Source organism: Camelina sativa, chromosome 15, assembly GCF_030686135.1.
Source record: "Camelina sativa cultivar CO46 ecotype springtype chromosome 15, ASM3068613v1".
NCBI classification, from domain to species: domain Eukaryota; kingdom Viridiplantae; phylum Streptophyta; class Magnoliopsida; order Brassicales; family Brassicaceae; genus Camelina; species Camelina sativa.
The window spans coordinates 2,831,340-2,845,445 of record NC_141894.1 but is presented as its reverse complement, the minus strand read 5'-3'; the positions used below and the strand labels follow the sequence as shown (position 1 = coordinate 2,845,445).

Here is a 14,106-nt window from a genome sequence, read left to right as displayed (position 1 = left end):
TCATGATGATAGTTTTTTAGAGTGATGTTGTTGACTTCTTATTGTTGCATGTCTTACTTAAAGTTTGTGGGGCTCAAACACACAAAGAAGATAAAATAACGCTAATGAGAGTATTGGCATCGTAATGCATGTGCAAAGGCATGTGACGTTTGATGCCACTCGTTTAATAACTTAAAACCCCTAAAACCTGTTGACTGCTTTTTTTCAAGTGGGTATTGGAACTATTATAATAGTAGTATAAGTAACACATCTGGTTTACCATCACAGTGACACACCACAAGACAAATAGTCTTGGGAGAATTAGACAATGTGTATTTTATATATAATCATAGAAGAAGAATAAGACAAAGCAGCAAGTATCCTAAGCTCATTCTTCCGAAAGGTTTCAAGCTTTATGATGATGACCAGACTATAACCAAAGATGCCAAACATAGAAATGAACAAGAAAGTAGTATGACATTACATTACTCATTGAAATCAAAAGATTCAAACCAATGTCCAAAGAACCAAAGAACAGCCTAACTAAAAGCACATGAATGAAATTATGAAAATCTCTAAAATTAAAGAACTTAGTAATGCATTTCTCTCTCTCTTTTTAGCTTTTCAAAGCCAACAATGAAGGAATAGAGTCCAAATTGGGAGATGTGTTCTTGTTGTCAGCTGAAGACTCTGTAATAGTACGACCTCTATGATTAGTAGTAGCCTTGGCTCTCATTGGACTAGCAAAAGCCCATCCCCAGCTTCTGTTCCCCATCTTATGATTGTGATGATGATGATGATGATCAACCGTCGATGAAGATGTTGTTGATGATGAAGAAGATGATGATGTCATGATCATAAACCCACCAAAGATGCCACCACATTTGACCATTTCACTCATGGCATCCGCTGCTTCACCACCTCCATTACTAATAACCTTAGTGGCTTCCCTCTGTGACTCAATCCTTCTCAAGGCACAATCACCAAACCCATTAGAGATCCTCTCAAAGAAATCACCAGAGAAGCTTCTACTTCCACAGCCAACAGATCTAGATCTCAACACTTTCCTCCCAAAAGACGAACCACCACCACCACCATTACCAATACCATTCGTTGGCGTTTCTGAAACCACTTTGGCAGGAGTCTCATCTTCTTCCTCAACTATCACATCAATGCCTCCACCACCACCGACCCTCTTAGATGATGACTCTGTTCCTGTCTCTGTTCTCTGGTTCCTCCTTGAATGGCTAAAGTTATCGACTTTTTTGGTGGTGGTGCTGATCTGATGTTTCGAAGAGTAGAGATGAAGAAAAGACCAAAACCCACTTCGTTTCCTTTGCCCGAAACTCTCACCGTAACCAGCAGCCGTGGATTTACTTCTCTTGTAGATGAGATTAGCTGAAGAAGACGAAGAGGAAGAAGAAGAGGAGGAAGATGAAGCTGCGAGCATACTCTTCTTCTTCTTCGCAAGCAGAAACGGGAGATTGTTGTTGTTTGTGGAGTCTCTTCCGTTACTTCCAGATGAGAGAGACAGAGCGAGAGATGTAGTGGAAGGACTGAAAGATTTAGGAGGAGGAGGAGAAGAAGAAGAGAGGTGGTTTGGTTTTGGAACAGGGAAAGAGGAAGTAACGAGCTTACCAAGCTTTTCCTGGAGACAGAGTGCACAGATACCACCTGGGTTCTTTGTGTAAGGATGTGTTACGCATTGCATACCTTCTCCCATGTCTTGATCTTTGAGCTCCACCATTGCAATAAAGTAAATAAGTAAAGAAGAAATATAAGAATCAAGATCGTGAGAGCAAGTTTATTGGTAGTATATTAGTAGGGGTTGTTAAATTTAATATGAATTAATTGTATGTTTTTAAAAAGATAAGAACTCATGATCTCTTAGATAAAATTTTCTTATTTATTGGTAGATTCTTATTTTGGGTATCTTATTTTTTAAAACTTTTAAATTTTAATTAGAATAGAAATGGTATAAATGTGTAAACATTTAAGATTTTATTAAATTAGAAAATAATGCATTTTAATTAATTTTCAAATATACAAAATATAATAAAAACATTAATACATATTACAACAGAAGTGCAATTTATAAATGGAGAGAATGATTAATTTTAATACTGATTTGCTCCAAATTTTGCCCAAATATTCTCAATCAAATCATCTTGCAAGCATTTATTTTTTTCTTTATCACGAACATCCTTTCGATTTTTGAGCATAGTAGCGACACATGAAGGCATGGGTGTTGGAAGCGTGTAGTCAACTTCTGAAGCACTTGACTCCCTTTGTGTGAATTCAGTTTGATCAAACAGATTGAACCCATTTCGTTCGTCCTCTACTATCATATTGTGCAGTATGATACACGCTCTCATTATTTTCCCAATTTTTTCTATATCCCAAATAAGAGCCGAGTTTTTGACTATGGCAAATCGAGCCTGCAAAACTCCAAAAGCACGCTCTACATCTTTACGCACAGCTTCTTGTTGTCTCGCAAATAAAGCGTCTTTTGGAGTTTGTGGCAGTGGAATAGATTGGATAAAAGTAGCCCATTTTGGATAAATACCATCTGTCAGATAGTAAGCCAATTTATACTCATGGCCGTTGACAGTGTATTTCACTTTAGGAGCTCGACCATGCAAAATATCATCAAAGACTGGAGATCGGTCAAAATATTGATATCGTTTAATGTACCTGGTAGTCCAAAGAAAGCATGCCAGATCCAGAGATCATACGAAGCCACCGCCTCTAAAACAATTGTGGGCTTTCCTGTTCCGCGGGTGTATTGACCTTTCCATGCGGTAGGACAATTCTTCCACTCCCAATGCATACAATCGATGCTTCCTATCATGCCGGGAAATCCGCGATACTCGCCAACGTCGAGTAGTCTTTGAAGATCTGCGGGTGTGAGTCTTCTCAAGTACTCATCTCCAAATAAATTTACGACTGAATCTGTAAATTTGTCCAAGCATGCTAGCGCCACGTTTGGAGAAAGTCGGAGGTATTCGTCAAACGCATCAGCTGCAGAACCATATGCCATCATACGAATTGCTGCTGTACACTTCTGCAATGTAGACAGACCCAACCTTCCGGTAGCATCTCTTCTTTGTTGAAAATAGGGAACTTCATTTGCAAGCTTATCCACAATACGCATGAATAATGGCTTGTTCATTCTAAAACGGCGACGAAAAATATTGTGAGGGTAAGTAGGATCATCACTGAAATAATCATTCCACAAGTGGTCATGACCGACTTCTCGATTTCTTTTAATGTGAATTCGCTTTTTTCTTGGTTTAGGTGGTGGTTGATTTTGGATTGGTGGAGTAAGAAGATTTTCCCATACATAATTGGTGATTTGATCGCATGTTTGATTAAAACATTCATCAAGTATATCATCAACATCATCATTATGGGAAGAAGAAGAAGCCATTTTGGAGGTTTTGGAAATAAAAGAAAAGTGTTTTGGTGTTTAGAATTTAGAGATGGAGTTGTGTTTTTATTGGTTTGGTGTGAATATTTTGTGTGCTAGTGCTCGACATATATATAGGAAATTTTGGTGACTACAAAACTATAAATATGTGGATAGAAAAGTTTGAATACAATTTGTGGTCTTAAATGAAAAGATAACATGTGGTAGATGTACAAAAATACAAAAACCCTTGTAAAAACATGTGGTGAAAGTACATAATTATACAAAAGTGAATCCTATTGCTTTTCACATGGTGTCACGGGGATGAAAACATGTGGTGAAAGTATATAATCTTGACCGACTTCATCACTTGATTCCTTCTTTTGGTGTCACATTTGCTTTTTGCTTACAGCTTGTTGTTCTTTTGGTGTCACGGGACTTCATCACTTGATTCCGGTTCATGCTGTCATCTTGTCACTGAAACAAAAACACAAACACTAACAAAACTGAATCAAAACACAAATAAAACAGAATCAAAGACACAAACAAAACTGAAACATAAACTAAGTAAAACAAAACTGAAACATAAACTGAGTAAAACAAAACTGAAACATCAACTAAGTAAAACAAAACTGAAACATCAACTAAGTAAAACAAAACTGAAACATCAACTAAGTAAAACAAAACTGAAACATAAACTAAGTAAAACAAGAAACACACTTAAACAATAAACACTTGGATTACATAAAGCTTGTCCGATTACAAAAAGAAAAACACAAGCTTGTCGGATTACAACCAAATACTTAGAACACAAAAAACACAAACATATTTAGAACACAACAATATTCGAACACAACCAAATATTTAGAACACTAAAAACAGAAGCATAATTCGGATTCAACCTGATGACATCATGTCATCAATTAGCTTGTCCTTAAGAGCTTTCTCGGATTCAGATAGTGAATCCTTCTTAGCAATCAGATTATCAAGCATAACATGCTTCATATGCTCCTTCTTCATAGCGAACTCTTTCTCTTTCAAGGCAAAATCTTTCTATTTCATATCATACATCCTCTCTACACGTTCCAACTGAAACTCCAAGAAAGCTTTCCCATCTTCCTCCACATCCGGTTGTATACTAGTGCTCTTTTTCGACTTCCCCTTTGCAGCCTTAACACCAGGAGGACGTGGCTGTGATCCATCGATGTCATTCACCGGATGTGCATCCTCCCTTCCCCTCTTCACTCCATTGCCTTTAGTAGCTATGGATGCACACCATTTTTGATCATACCTTAAGTCTCGCCAAGCATGCTCCAAGGTAAACCGATGTCCTTGATCATTGGAGATTATTTCGTGTGCTACCTTCATCACGTCATCTTCACTCTGCCCACTCGACTTCTCTCTTGTAGCAGCCTCGTAACAACCAACAAACTTGCACACCAAGTCATTGATCCTCCCCCACCTCTGCTTACAATGACTAGCCTCCCTCTTTGGCCGACCTACAGCATTTGGACACTTTGCAACATAGTCCGCAATCCTTCCCCAAAAGGCACCGAGTCTTTGCTGATTAGAAGTTACTGGATCCTTGCTGGTGTTGAGCCAACCAGAGACAAGCATCTTATCATCAGTTGGTAACCAAGCATGCCTTGTCTTGCGGCTTTCTTGAGGTGATGCAGGTTCAGATGGAGTTTCAGAACATGGACTTAGAGAAGGACTGTATTCAAGGTTTTGAGTTTCAAGCTGAGTTTGTAACAGATTCATATAGCTAGAGGAGGGATGATATGGATTCATGTACTCGTCAGAATCCATATCACAGGGGTTGAAGGAGAATAAAAAGATTCAAAGGAGTTTATAAGAAAGACTATGAACGAGATTGAAAGGTGTTGAGCCAGGTTTAGAAGAGATTCATTTGCGAGTTTATAAGGAAGACTATGAACGAAGATTCAAAGGTGTTAAAGGAGATAAAAGAGATTCAAAGAGACTAGTTGGTTCATTTGCGAGTTTCAAAGAGAATAAAGAATAAAGAGACTATGAATGAAGAGATTCATTTGCGAGTTTACTATGAAGAGGAAGACAATGAATTTATAAGGTGTAAGTTATTTTTACTTTTACAACTAGTTGGTTTAAATTTTGTAGTTAAGTCATCCCTAAACTACAACAACCAAACATTAAACATCTTCACAACCAACTCACACACACTCCAAATAATAACATCAATAATGATTGACTAGACTAATACCTACACTAACAAGTACTAACCACATTTATCACAACCAACAAACATCAATGACTCACTATCATACTTTAATTAGCATTAAATAAATGAAGAAAGAAGAGGATGACAATTACCTTTCTCCATGGCCGACTCACACTCTTTAACTAGCATCCAGCCATCAAGATCAGTTTTGCCCATTTGACCTCAAAAAAAAAAGACACACATATATCACTCATTAAAGAACAATGAATATCACTCAAAAAAGACACACACATTTCGTTAATAAGTAAATTACAATGAATATCAAACAAGGAGTGGATAAAACTACAACCAAATTCAAACAAGAACAATATACTTTGTTTTCACTCATTAAAGAACAATGTACTTTGTTTTTACAACCAAAATCGAACAAACACAACATATAACAAGAACATTCATGTTTAAACATCTCTTTAAAGCATCACTTATCAATCAGTACACAAACACAAACACACCATAAACTAAAAAAAATTGTTCTCAAATCGGAACACATGGTTCTCAAGAACCCTAATCTCTTAAACCATCACTTATCAATCGGTACACAAACACAAACACTCCAAAAACTAAACACAAACAGACCTAATCGGAACACATGCACACCAAGAACCCTATCCCTTTAAAGCATCACTTGTCAATCGGTTAAAAAACACAAAGCCACCAAGAACTAAACATAAACAGACAAAATCGGAAAACAATAACACCAAAAATCCTAATCCGTTTAAAGCAGATCGAATAACACACCAAGAACCCTAATTTTCGAACAAAGAACAAAGAACCCTAATTTCAAGCAAACAAAATCAAATCAACCTAACAGTTTACCTAAAATCATACTAATGCCCTGATAAACTTACCCTCTCAATCGAATTGATTGTTGGTGTTCCGATTGCATTGCATACTCCGTCAATTCGCCACCGCTACAATCTCCACGACGATTCAAATCGCCACCGCTACCGTCGCCTCCGATAACATCTCCGCCGATTCAACACGCCTCCGACCCAAAACTCCACAGATTCTATAGCCTCCGATTAAACCAGCTCTTCCTTTGGCGGATCGACACTTTGATCGGGAGAGAAAGAGAGAAAGAGAGACCGTCGCCTCCGATAACATCTCCGCCGATTCAACACGCCTCCGACCCAAAACTCCACAGATTCTATAGCCTCCGATTAAACCAGCTCTTCCTTTGGCGGATCGACACTTTGATCGGGAGAGAAAGAGAGAAAGAGAGAAAGAGAAAAAGAAAGAAAGAAAGAGAAAGAGAAGTCTGTCGGGAAAAAAAAAATTTATTCCCTTCTTTATTATTTTCTTGGACCAATAATAAATGGACACGTTGCGTCTCTTAAGATTAATTTCGGTATGTAATATAAGAGAGTCTCTACTGTATTTTCTTTACTTTTGATTTATTTTTAACCTACCAAAAATCTAACAACCCCACTAAAAATCTCCGATAATCATGCCCTGATGTTCTTTCTTGTTTCCTCTGTTTCTGTGTGTGGTTCACCGTTCACGGTATCTATCTTAATGAAGGAGGACGAATCTAGATTTTAGCTTCTTCTAGAGAGAGAGAGAGAGGTGACTTGTTGTGAGTTGAGTGAGATGAAAGGGTTGAGAGAGAGAGAGAGAGGTGTGTGTGTGAGAGAGTTTGTACTTTGTAGTAGGGAGAAAGAGAAAGACGTTGTTGAGTTCCCCAAGTGCACGTGGGAGTTCTGACCTGTACTCTCTCTCGACCTCTCTCTCTTTTTATTTCTTTGCTTTGTTTTTTTGTTATAGATCTTTAGTACTTCCGATTCAAAATATAGGATGTTTAAGGTAAAACACACATATTAAGATAGTTTACTTTTTTTTTAAAGTATTATATATATTTAAATTAAAAAAGATTCAACCAATAATAAAGAAGACTGCAGAAATAATGATTACAGATTATTAAATACTTCCTCCGTTTCAATATATAAGATGTTTTGACCTCTTTTTTTTGTTTCAAAATATAAGATGTCTTGTAACTTTTCATGCAAATTTTAATATATATTTAATAATCTGTAATCATTATTTCTGCAGTCTTCTTTACTATTGGTTGAGTCTTCTTTACTATTGGTTGAATCTTTTTTAATTTAAATATATATAATACTTTTTAAAAGAAAAGTAAACTATTTTAATATGTGTGTTTTACCTTAAACATCCTATATTTTGAATCGGAGAGAGTATATATTAAAATTTGCATGAAAAGTTACAAGACATCTTATATTTTGAAACAAAAAAAGAGGTCAAAACATCTTATATATTGAAACGGAGGATGTATAACTTAACTTGTTTTGTGTTTCCAATTCACTAATCTCTCTCTTTTTTTTGGGGTCCAATGGTCCATTATCAACCCCCGATGTCCACGTGTCTTTCTAACCATTGTTAACTTGTTTTGTGTTTCCAATTCACTAATCTCTCTCTTTTTTTTGGGGGTCCAATGGTCCATTATCAACCCCCGATGTCCACGTGTCTTTCTAACCATTGTTTAGCCTTTATGGAAACACTAACTACATGGGTTTAAGTGACCGTTCTACAAGATTACCACTTTGATTATTAGTAGGGTTAACTTTTATTGGATTATTCTGTGGTGTTATTTCATTACTACTACAATGGTGTTTTGTTAAATCGATGATACGGAAAATAAAAGTTGTATGACCATGTTATTGTTGGTCGTCGATTTCCCTCATCATTGAGGTTTATTCATAATAAAATACTAGTAGTAGTTGGGGTTAACATCAATAAACATTAATTGTTCACAAACAAAAAAAAAACAAATACATTTACTATTGCAAATACCCTAGTTGTTTCCCATGTTAGTCATTTTTATAAATAATCCGGTCCCATGTTAGTGTATTAAATATCACTTATCCTTTGGTTTTGTTAATTATGAAAATTCACCGTCTTCCTTCTTATAGGGCCCCAACCATGCAAACAAAATCATTTACTATATTAACAAACTTATTCTCTTTTTCTTTCTTTTTTTGTATTCAATTTATAATTAACCCTAGAATTAATATAAACGATACTACTAAATCCCAAAACAGAGCGAGTTCTATTTTATGTGAATGTGAGAGCATTTTGTCATTTGTGTTAATTATGGATCAATGGATGGATCGTTCCTAATACTCGTCAAACTGGTTATTACTTGTATAAACGATTGTGTGATGTCGAAGCTACTCAAAAATCTAATAACCTTTAGTAAGCAAACGTAGCTAATTTAACTGAATCACACTATTCGTAAAACGAACTCGGAAACTCCACCTTTTGGCACGATATAGATTAGATAATTCATTATATATCCATTTATCATAGATCTATTTATAGATATGAAAACCAGATCCTTGAGAATGCACATATGAACAATCAATCGATGAACCAAAATGTTTTAACTGATTTCCAAGTAGAAAAAGTTGAAAAACGGAGATGTGACGTACCGATAAGGAGAGAGCCGTAGAGAAAAACAAAAAGTGGTCCAAAATTTGAGTATTCAGTGTCTTTTCTAAACTTAAATACATGTCTTTGTCTTATGTCTTATCTTTCTCCAATTCTGTCATGTTTTAATTATTACGAATTGCTTCTTTGCTTATCCTCACAAGTTCACTATAACTTATTTTAACAGTGTCATATGACATTTATCAATAAATAAATCATAGAACTTTAACAAAATGTATCTGACCAAGCACAACATAGTAAACCTTATTTGATTCTCCAACTTAATCCCTAACTTTCTCCCAGATTCATCTGTCTGAGATGAGACTTTATTTTAAAGGCGGCTTCTGTGGCCACAATATCCCAACTTTTCCGGCTAAGTAAAAATGTGGACATAAAGAAAACACAGAGTAGATGCAGTAATGCAGAAGTGGCTCCGTTGAAACGCTGACCTTACAACCGCGATCTCGCTTGCTCCACGGGAGCGCTCTGCAACACAAATGGAATTGTAACAATAAGAATCTGAGTTACAATAGATTCAACTATGAGGAGCAATTGGACAAGATTAGATTAATAGTCTTGTCACTATGTCGACTTGATTAAGGAATGGTCATGTAATATAAACCAAGCTGATATAGATTGTGTTTAAAACAACTGCCCCATAGACAAGCGCACAACACTGAAAAATAGGAGCCAAACAAAAAGAAAGGAAGAAGAGCAAAGAAAAATACTCACCAGAGGAGCTCCTTTAGATCCCCTTTCAGCCAAAAAAGCACAAGGCTTGAAGAAATCACCATAAGTCTTCGACCACTCATCTAGCCTCGAGTAAATGTATTTCGATCCTATGGAATCAGCCCAGAACATGATTCCTCCTCTGTTTCACAAGAGATTTAGATTTGAAACCAAAATGGGCAAAAGAGAATTTGATAAGGATATCAGAGTTGCAACATGTATTTGATGAAAACACTGACCTGTAAGGTGGAAAACCCATTCCAAATATGGCAGCAATGTCAAGGTCTGCTGCTTTGACTGCAATACCTTCAGCGAAAACCCTGCACGCCTCATTTACTACTGGGAAAAACGTCATTTCAATTATTTCCTTCTCCGACAGTTTCACCAACTGCATTACACAACAACCAGTCAGAGTGGGAAAAAGAACAGCAAGATCCTCTCAAACTCAAAAGACGAACGTTACTTGATTTTTAGACAGAGAGATACCTTAGGGTCAACATTTGCTCCAGACATGCTCCTTGCCTTTTCGATATATTTCTTTAACTCAGGATCAGGTTTAGCCTTGCGCTTATCGTCATACAAATAGAAACCTTTACGAGTGGCTTCACCTGAATTCAACAGGAAATACCACATAATTTAGAAGAAATGTTGAATCGATAAACATTGGCTAGCTCTCGTTTCAGACATACCAGCTCTCTTGTCCTCTTGCATAAGTGGGATAATCATTGATTTGTATGTCCGTTCTGGGAAGTTCTCAATGAATTGTGTTGCAGTTGCAATCGCCACACCAAATCCAACCAGGTCACACAATCTGCTCGTTCAGATAAGTAACAAAAGTATAGTTAAAATCTGGTGCATGTAAATGACATGGAGCTTTTCAATGCGATATATACCTGAAGGGACCCATTGGCATCCCAAACTTGCTGACTGCACTGTCGATTAGATATGGATCTGCTCCACGCTCAACCAGGAACATAGCTGCCTGTGTGTAAGGGAAGAACATTCTATTCACTGCAAACCCTGTGCAGTTTCCCACCACGACTGGTGTTTTCTTAATCTTCTTCCCAACATCTAACAGGTCCACAATTACTTGGGCAGAGGTATGATTGGTCCGAACTATTTCAAGTAGTGGCATGACATGTGCTGGACTGCATGAGGAAGAATACACATGATTTGTGTAGAATGAGCAAAACCACTCTGGGCATAAAATTTTCCCTGAAATTCATCTAAACTCCAAAGGATATGTAGTCAGTCACCTGAAAAAATGTGCTCCAACGATTCTATCCTGAGACTTAGTCCGCTCCCCAATTTTGTTCAAGTCAATGGTAGATGTGTTGCTAGCGAGGATACAATGCTGAGGACAGTACTTCTCCAGATCAGCAAAAATTTGTTGCTTCAAAGATATATTTTCAATAACAGCCTGTTCAAGAAACAAAAAATCAAATCACTTATATCATATAACCCCATAAAAACAACCTTCAGCTTGGTTTTGTTCATTATTACCTCAATGACCATGTCCACATCCCTAAAGCTCTCATAATCAAGAGAACCCTTGAGGAGGGACATGGTTTTCTCAAACTTTTCCTTAGACATGCTTCCTTTCCTTACACGACTCTGGAGATTGGCTGATCAAATTATGAAATTAGTCAGATCAAGCTATTCTAGTTCATTGAATAGCAATACAATAATCCATTCCCACCTTTAACTCTGCCAATTCCCGCCTCCAGGAACTTCTCATTTACCTCCTTGAGAATCACTGGATAGTTACTTAGGATCAATGCGGTGGCAATTCCAGACCCCATTAACCCGCCTCCAATTATGGCTACCTTCTTTATCTTCCTAGGTATCAACCCACGATCAGTAACTCCAGGAACCTGCCCATACGATAGATTGGAAGCAATCAGAAAGAGGGAAAGCTTTCATGCTATTAGTTAACATCTTTTAAAGAAGACAAAAAGACGCATAGTGGTACATATGTCCAAATTACATGACTGCATAAACACTGACCTTTACAGTTCCTCGCTGAGAAAAGAATACGTGGATCAAGCCTTTGGTGGTATCAAGGCTGATCACTTGAGAGCCGACTTCAGCCTCCTGTACGTAACAATGTGGTGAAAACTCGTACGGGTCAATAGTCTGGGGGGGAAAGGTCAAATAGAACATTTAACAGAGCGATTGAAAGATAGATAATATACCTTTTCTAAACCAGCCCTTGGACCAGAAACAATACCCGTTTCAAGAGCGTCAAGGCACATTAAGGGGTGTTTCATATTGGGGGCTTGCTTGCGTGTCTGTCCTCTGGCAAACTTCAGTATCTCCCTTGCCTCTCCAAGAGGAGGTAACTTGTCAGTCTTCAAAACACTAGAAATCCATGGTTTTCTCCTCTCAACTATGTCAAGGGCCCAACGACGAGCGGTGGTTAATAACTCGGCAGATGGCACCACAGCATCAATAAGACCCAACGAATGACCTTCCTCAGCTCTAACTGGCTTAGATGTCTACATGTTTCAACAAAAGAAATGTCGTTACATTTGAACCAAAGAAGACTAACACTATTACAGAAAGAAGGCACCTACGTACCAAAATCATTTCAAGGGCTTTTGTGAGACCAACAAGACGCGGAAGACGCTGCGTTCCTGTGTCAATTCAAAGGACCATAATTAGGCAAAAAAAAAAAACGAACGTGACTTGATTCATTTTATAAAAACATATGATGGTTCATAGGATAGGAGTCAGATTTTATGACTCCTATCTCATAAAAACTCGTACACAGCTGAAAGACAAACATTAAGCACTTAGAATGAACAAAGTTGAATATCTACCTCCAAACCCAGGAATAACACCGAGTTGCAGCTCGGGTAAACCTAACTGTGCACCAGGAGTTGAAATCCTTGCATGGCAAGCCTACAAAAAAAAAAATCATACAACAGCATCACCACCCATTCTCAATAAGAAAAAAGATCACCAGGCTCAACATTCTCGAGATGATAATCCAGGAAGGTAGTGAATAGCATAAGAAACTCGTACCATAGAAAGTTCTAACCCTCCTCCCAAGGCAAGCCCATCAATGGCAGCAACAGAAGGCTTCCTTGCAGCTAAATCCAAAAAAATCGATCCCTCAGCAAACACATAATCAGAAAACCCCACTACATCAAAATCAATTAACTAAGTACATAGACAACCTTCAAGCAAGTCGGTGAGGATGTCGATGGATATGTATCCAACCTTTGGCTCTTTCCCTGCGCAAAAAAAAAGAAGCAAACATTACTACCTACTAAATCAATACATAAAAAGCAAGTAAATATCACCAAAGATAACAAAAAAAAGAGAGTGTAAACATACTAGTCCCCTTCTGAATTTCACCAAAACCAGATATATCAAAACCACCAGAGAACTTCCCCTTTGCACCTGTACCATTTATCAGATTATCTCCAAAATTTGCATAATAAGTGGAAGAGTCGTGATCTCGATCGAGAACATACCCGTGATAACAATAGCTTTAACATCATTCCTGCTCAAGGCCTCCTCGTAATTACTTTTGAGGTTGTATAGCACTGTAAATTAAAGCAAGCACACACACAGGATTCACACATAATCAGATCATTTAAGTTCGATCTGGAAAGCTGAATTGCAATTTCCGAGATCAATCGAAAAACCATATAAAACAAAATTGACCTAGAAGGGAATCTGATGATGATGATGAGATCAAAAATCAAAGAAATAAAATTAAACGGAAGAAATCAGAGAGAGGAGTACCGTCGAAAGAGAGGGAATTGACAGGAGGATTGATGAGTGTGATGACGGCAACGCCATCGCTACCAACTTCCATCACCGTCTTCCCCTTGGTTCGTGAATCCATTCTTCTTCGAGCTTCGTTTGAGGTTGAGATTGCGAGTCAAAAATAAAAATAAGAACTCCGGAATAAAATGAAAAAGAGAGAAGACGTGAGAAATCAGATTTATAAATTGGGCAAGAGATGACGTCTGATTAAATAATAATAGTATGGTGGTAATAGTACCAGTGGCACACTCCTCAACGTAACGGTACTTCGATAATGTTTTCGATAAGTGGTTTATTTTTATTTTCCTTATTCACTTATTATAGTACTAAGATTATACTAGTATATATATATATGGAATTTAATTAATCACGAATTAAGGAGATAATATTTGATGTTTGACTCTGCGGATTCTTAGCTTAATTTGTACTAAAAAATGTGTGTTTTGTTTGGTCGTCATTGTCCTGTGACAACCAAACTTGGAATTGTGAACCACGGTAAAATTTTAGT

At 37.2% G+C, this 14,106-nt stretch overlaps 3 protein-coding genes and 1 long non-coding RNA gene across 4 annotated transcripts; all 4 read right to left on the bottom strand.

Moving 5' to 3' along the window:
* Nucleotides 1-437: 437 nt before the first annotated feature.
* Nucleotides 438-1,870, bottom strand: LOC104744864 (uncharacterized). Its single transcript, XM_010465976.3, has one exon. The coding sequence runs from the start codon at nucleotides 1,724-1,726 to the stop codon at nucleotides 596-598; it is 1,131 nt and encodes a 376-aa protein (XP_010464278.1). The 5' UTR covers nucleotides 1,727-1,870; the 3' UTR covers nucleotides 438-595.
* A 108-nt stretch (nucleotides 1,871-1,978) lies between these two features.
* LOC147926223 (uncharacterized) lies at nucleotides 1,979-3,494 on the bottom strand. Its single transcript, XM_087488522.1, has 2 exons — nucleotides 2,674-3,494; nucleotides 1,979-2,548 (listed from the first exon to the last, which is right to left on the bottom strand). The coding sequence occupies exons 1-2, from the start codon at nucleotides 3,407-3,409 to the stop codon at nucleotides 2,097-2,099; spliced, it is 1,188 nt and encodes a 395-aa protein (XP_087344648.1). The 5' UTR covers nucleotides 3,410-3,494; the 3' UTR covers nucleotides 1,979-2,096.
* Nucleotides 3,495-3,536: 42 nt separating this feature from the next.
* Nucleotides 3,537-7,072, bottom strand: LOC104744863 (uncharacterized). Its single transcript, XR_760678.3, has 3 exons — nucleotides 6,494-7,072; nucleotides 5,738-5,806; nucleotides 3,537-3,865 (listed from the first exon to the last, which is right to left on the bottom strand). It is a non-coding gene; the product is annotated as an uncharacterized LOC104744863 (long non-coding RNA).
* Nucleotides 7,073-9,264: 2,192 nt separating this feature from the next.
* LOC104744862 (peroxisomal fatty acid beta-oxidation multifunctional protein MFP2) lies at nucleotides 9,265-13,967 on the bottom strand. The gene is made up of 18 exons (XM_010465974.3): nucleotides 13,575-13,967; nucleotides 13,301-13,372; nucleotides 13,161-13,226; nucleotides 13,001-13,057; nucleotides 12,846-12,913; nucleotides 12,641-12,722; nucleotides 12,399-12,454; nucleotides 12,014-12,316; nucleotides 11,826-11,912; nucleotides 11,518-11,692; nucleotides 11,322-11,443; nucleotides 11,075-11,238; nucleotides 10,712-10,966; nucleotides 10,508-10,629; nucleotides 10,305-10,426; nucleotides 10,058-10,206; nucleotides 9,822-9,960; nucleotides 9,265-9,575 (listed from the first exon to the last, which is right to left on the bottom strand). The coding sequence occupies exons 1-18, from the start codon at nucleotides 13,675-13,677 to the stop codon at nucleotides 9,540-9,542; spliced, it is 2,178 nt and encodes a 725-aa protein (XP_010464276.1). The 5' UTR covers nucleotides 13,678-13,967; the 3' UTR covers nucleotides 9,265-9,539.
* Between the last annotated feature and the right edge of the window lie 139 nt (nucleotides 13,968-14,106).

What these genes read in the sequence shown, in the direction of transcription:
- LOC104744864 (XM_010465976.3), bottom strand. Translation starts at nt 1,726, where the DNA reads ATGGTGGAGCTCAAAGATCAAGACATGGGAGAAGGTATGCAATGCGTA.
- LOC147926223 (XM_087488522.1), bottom strand. Translation starts at nt 3,409, where the DNA reads ATGGCTTCTTCTTCTTCCCATAATGATGATGTTGATGATATACTTGAT. An exon ending in TGCTTTCTTTGGACTACCAG is followed by an intron (nt 2,549 to 2,673) that starts GTACATTAAACG and finishes ACTATCTGACAG; the next exon opens with ATGGTATTTATCCAAAATGG.
- LOC104744862 (XM_010465974.3), bottom strand. Translation starts at nt 13,677, where the DNA reads ATGGATTCACGAACCAAGGGGAAGACGGTGATGGAAGTTGGTAGCGAT. An exon ending in ATGCCAATGGGTCCCTTCAG is followed by an intron (nt 10,630 to 10,711) that starts GTATATATCGCA and finishes CTGAACGAGCAG; the next exon opens with ATTGTGTGACCTGGTTGGAT. An exon ending in ATGGGTTTTCCACCTTACAG is followed by an intron (nt 9,961 to 10,057) that starts GTCAGTGTTTTC and finishes CTTGTGAAACAG; the next exon opens with AGGAGGAATCATGTTCTGGG.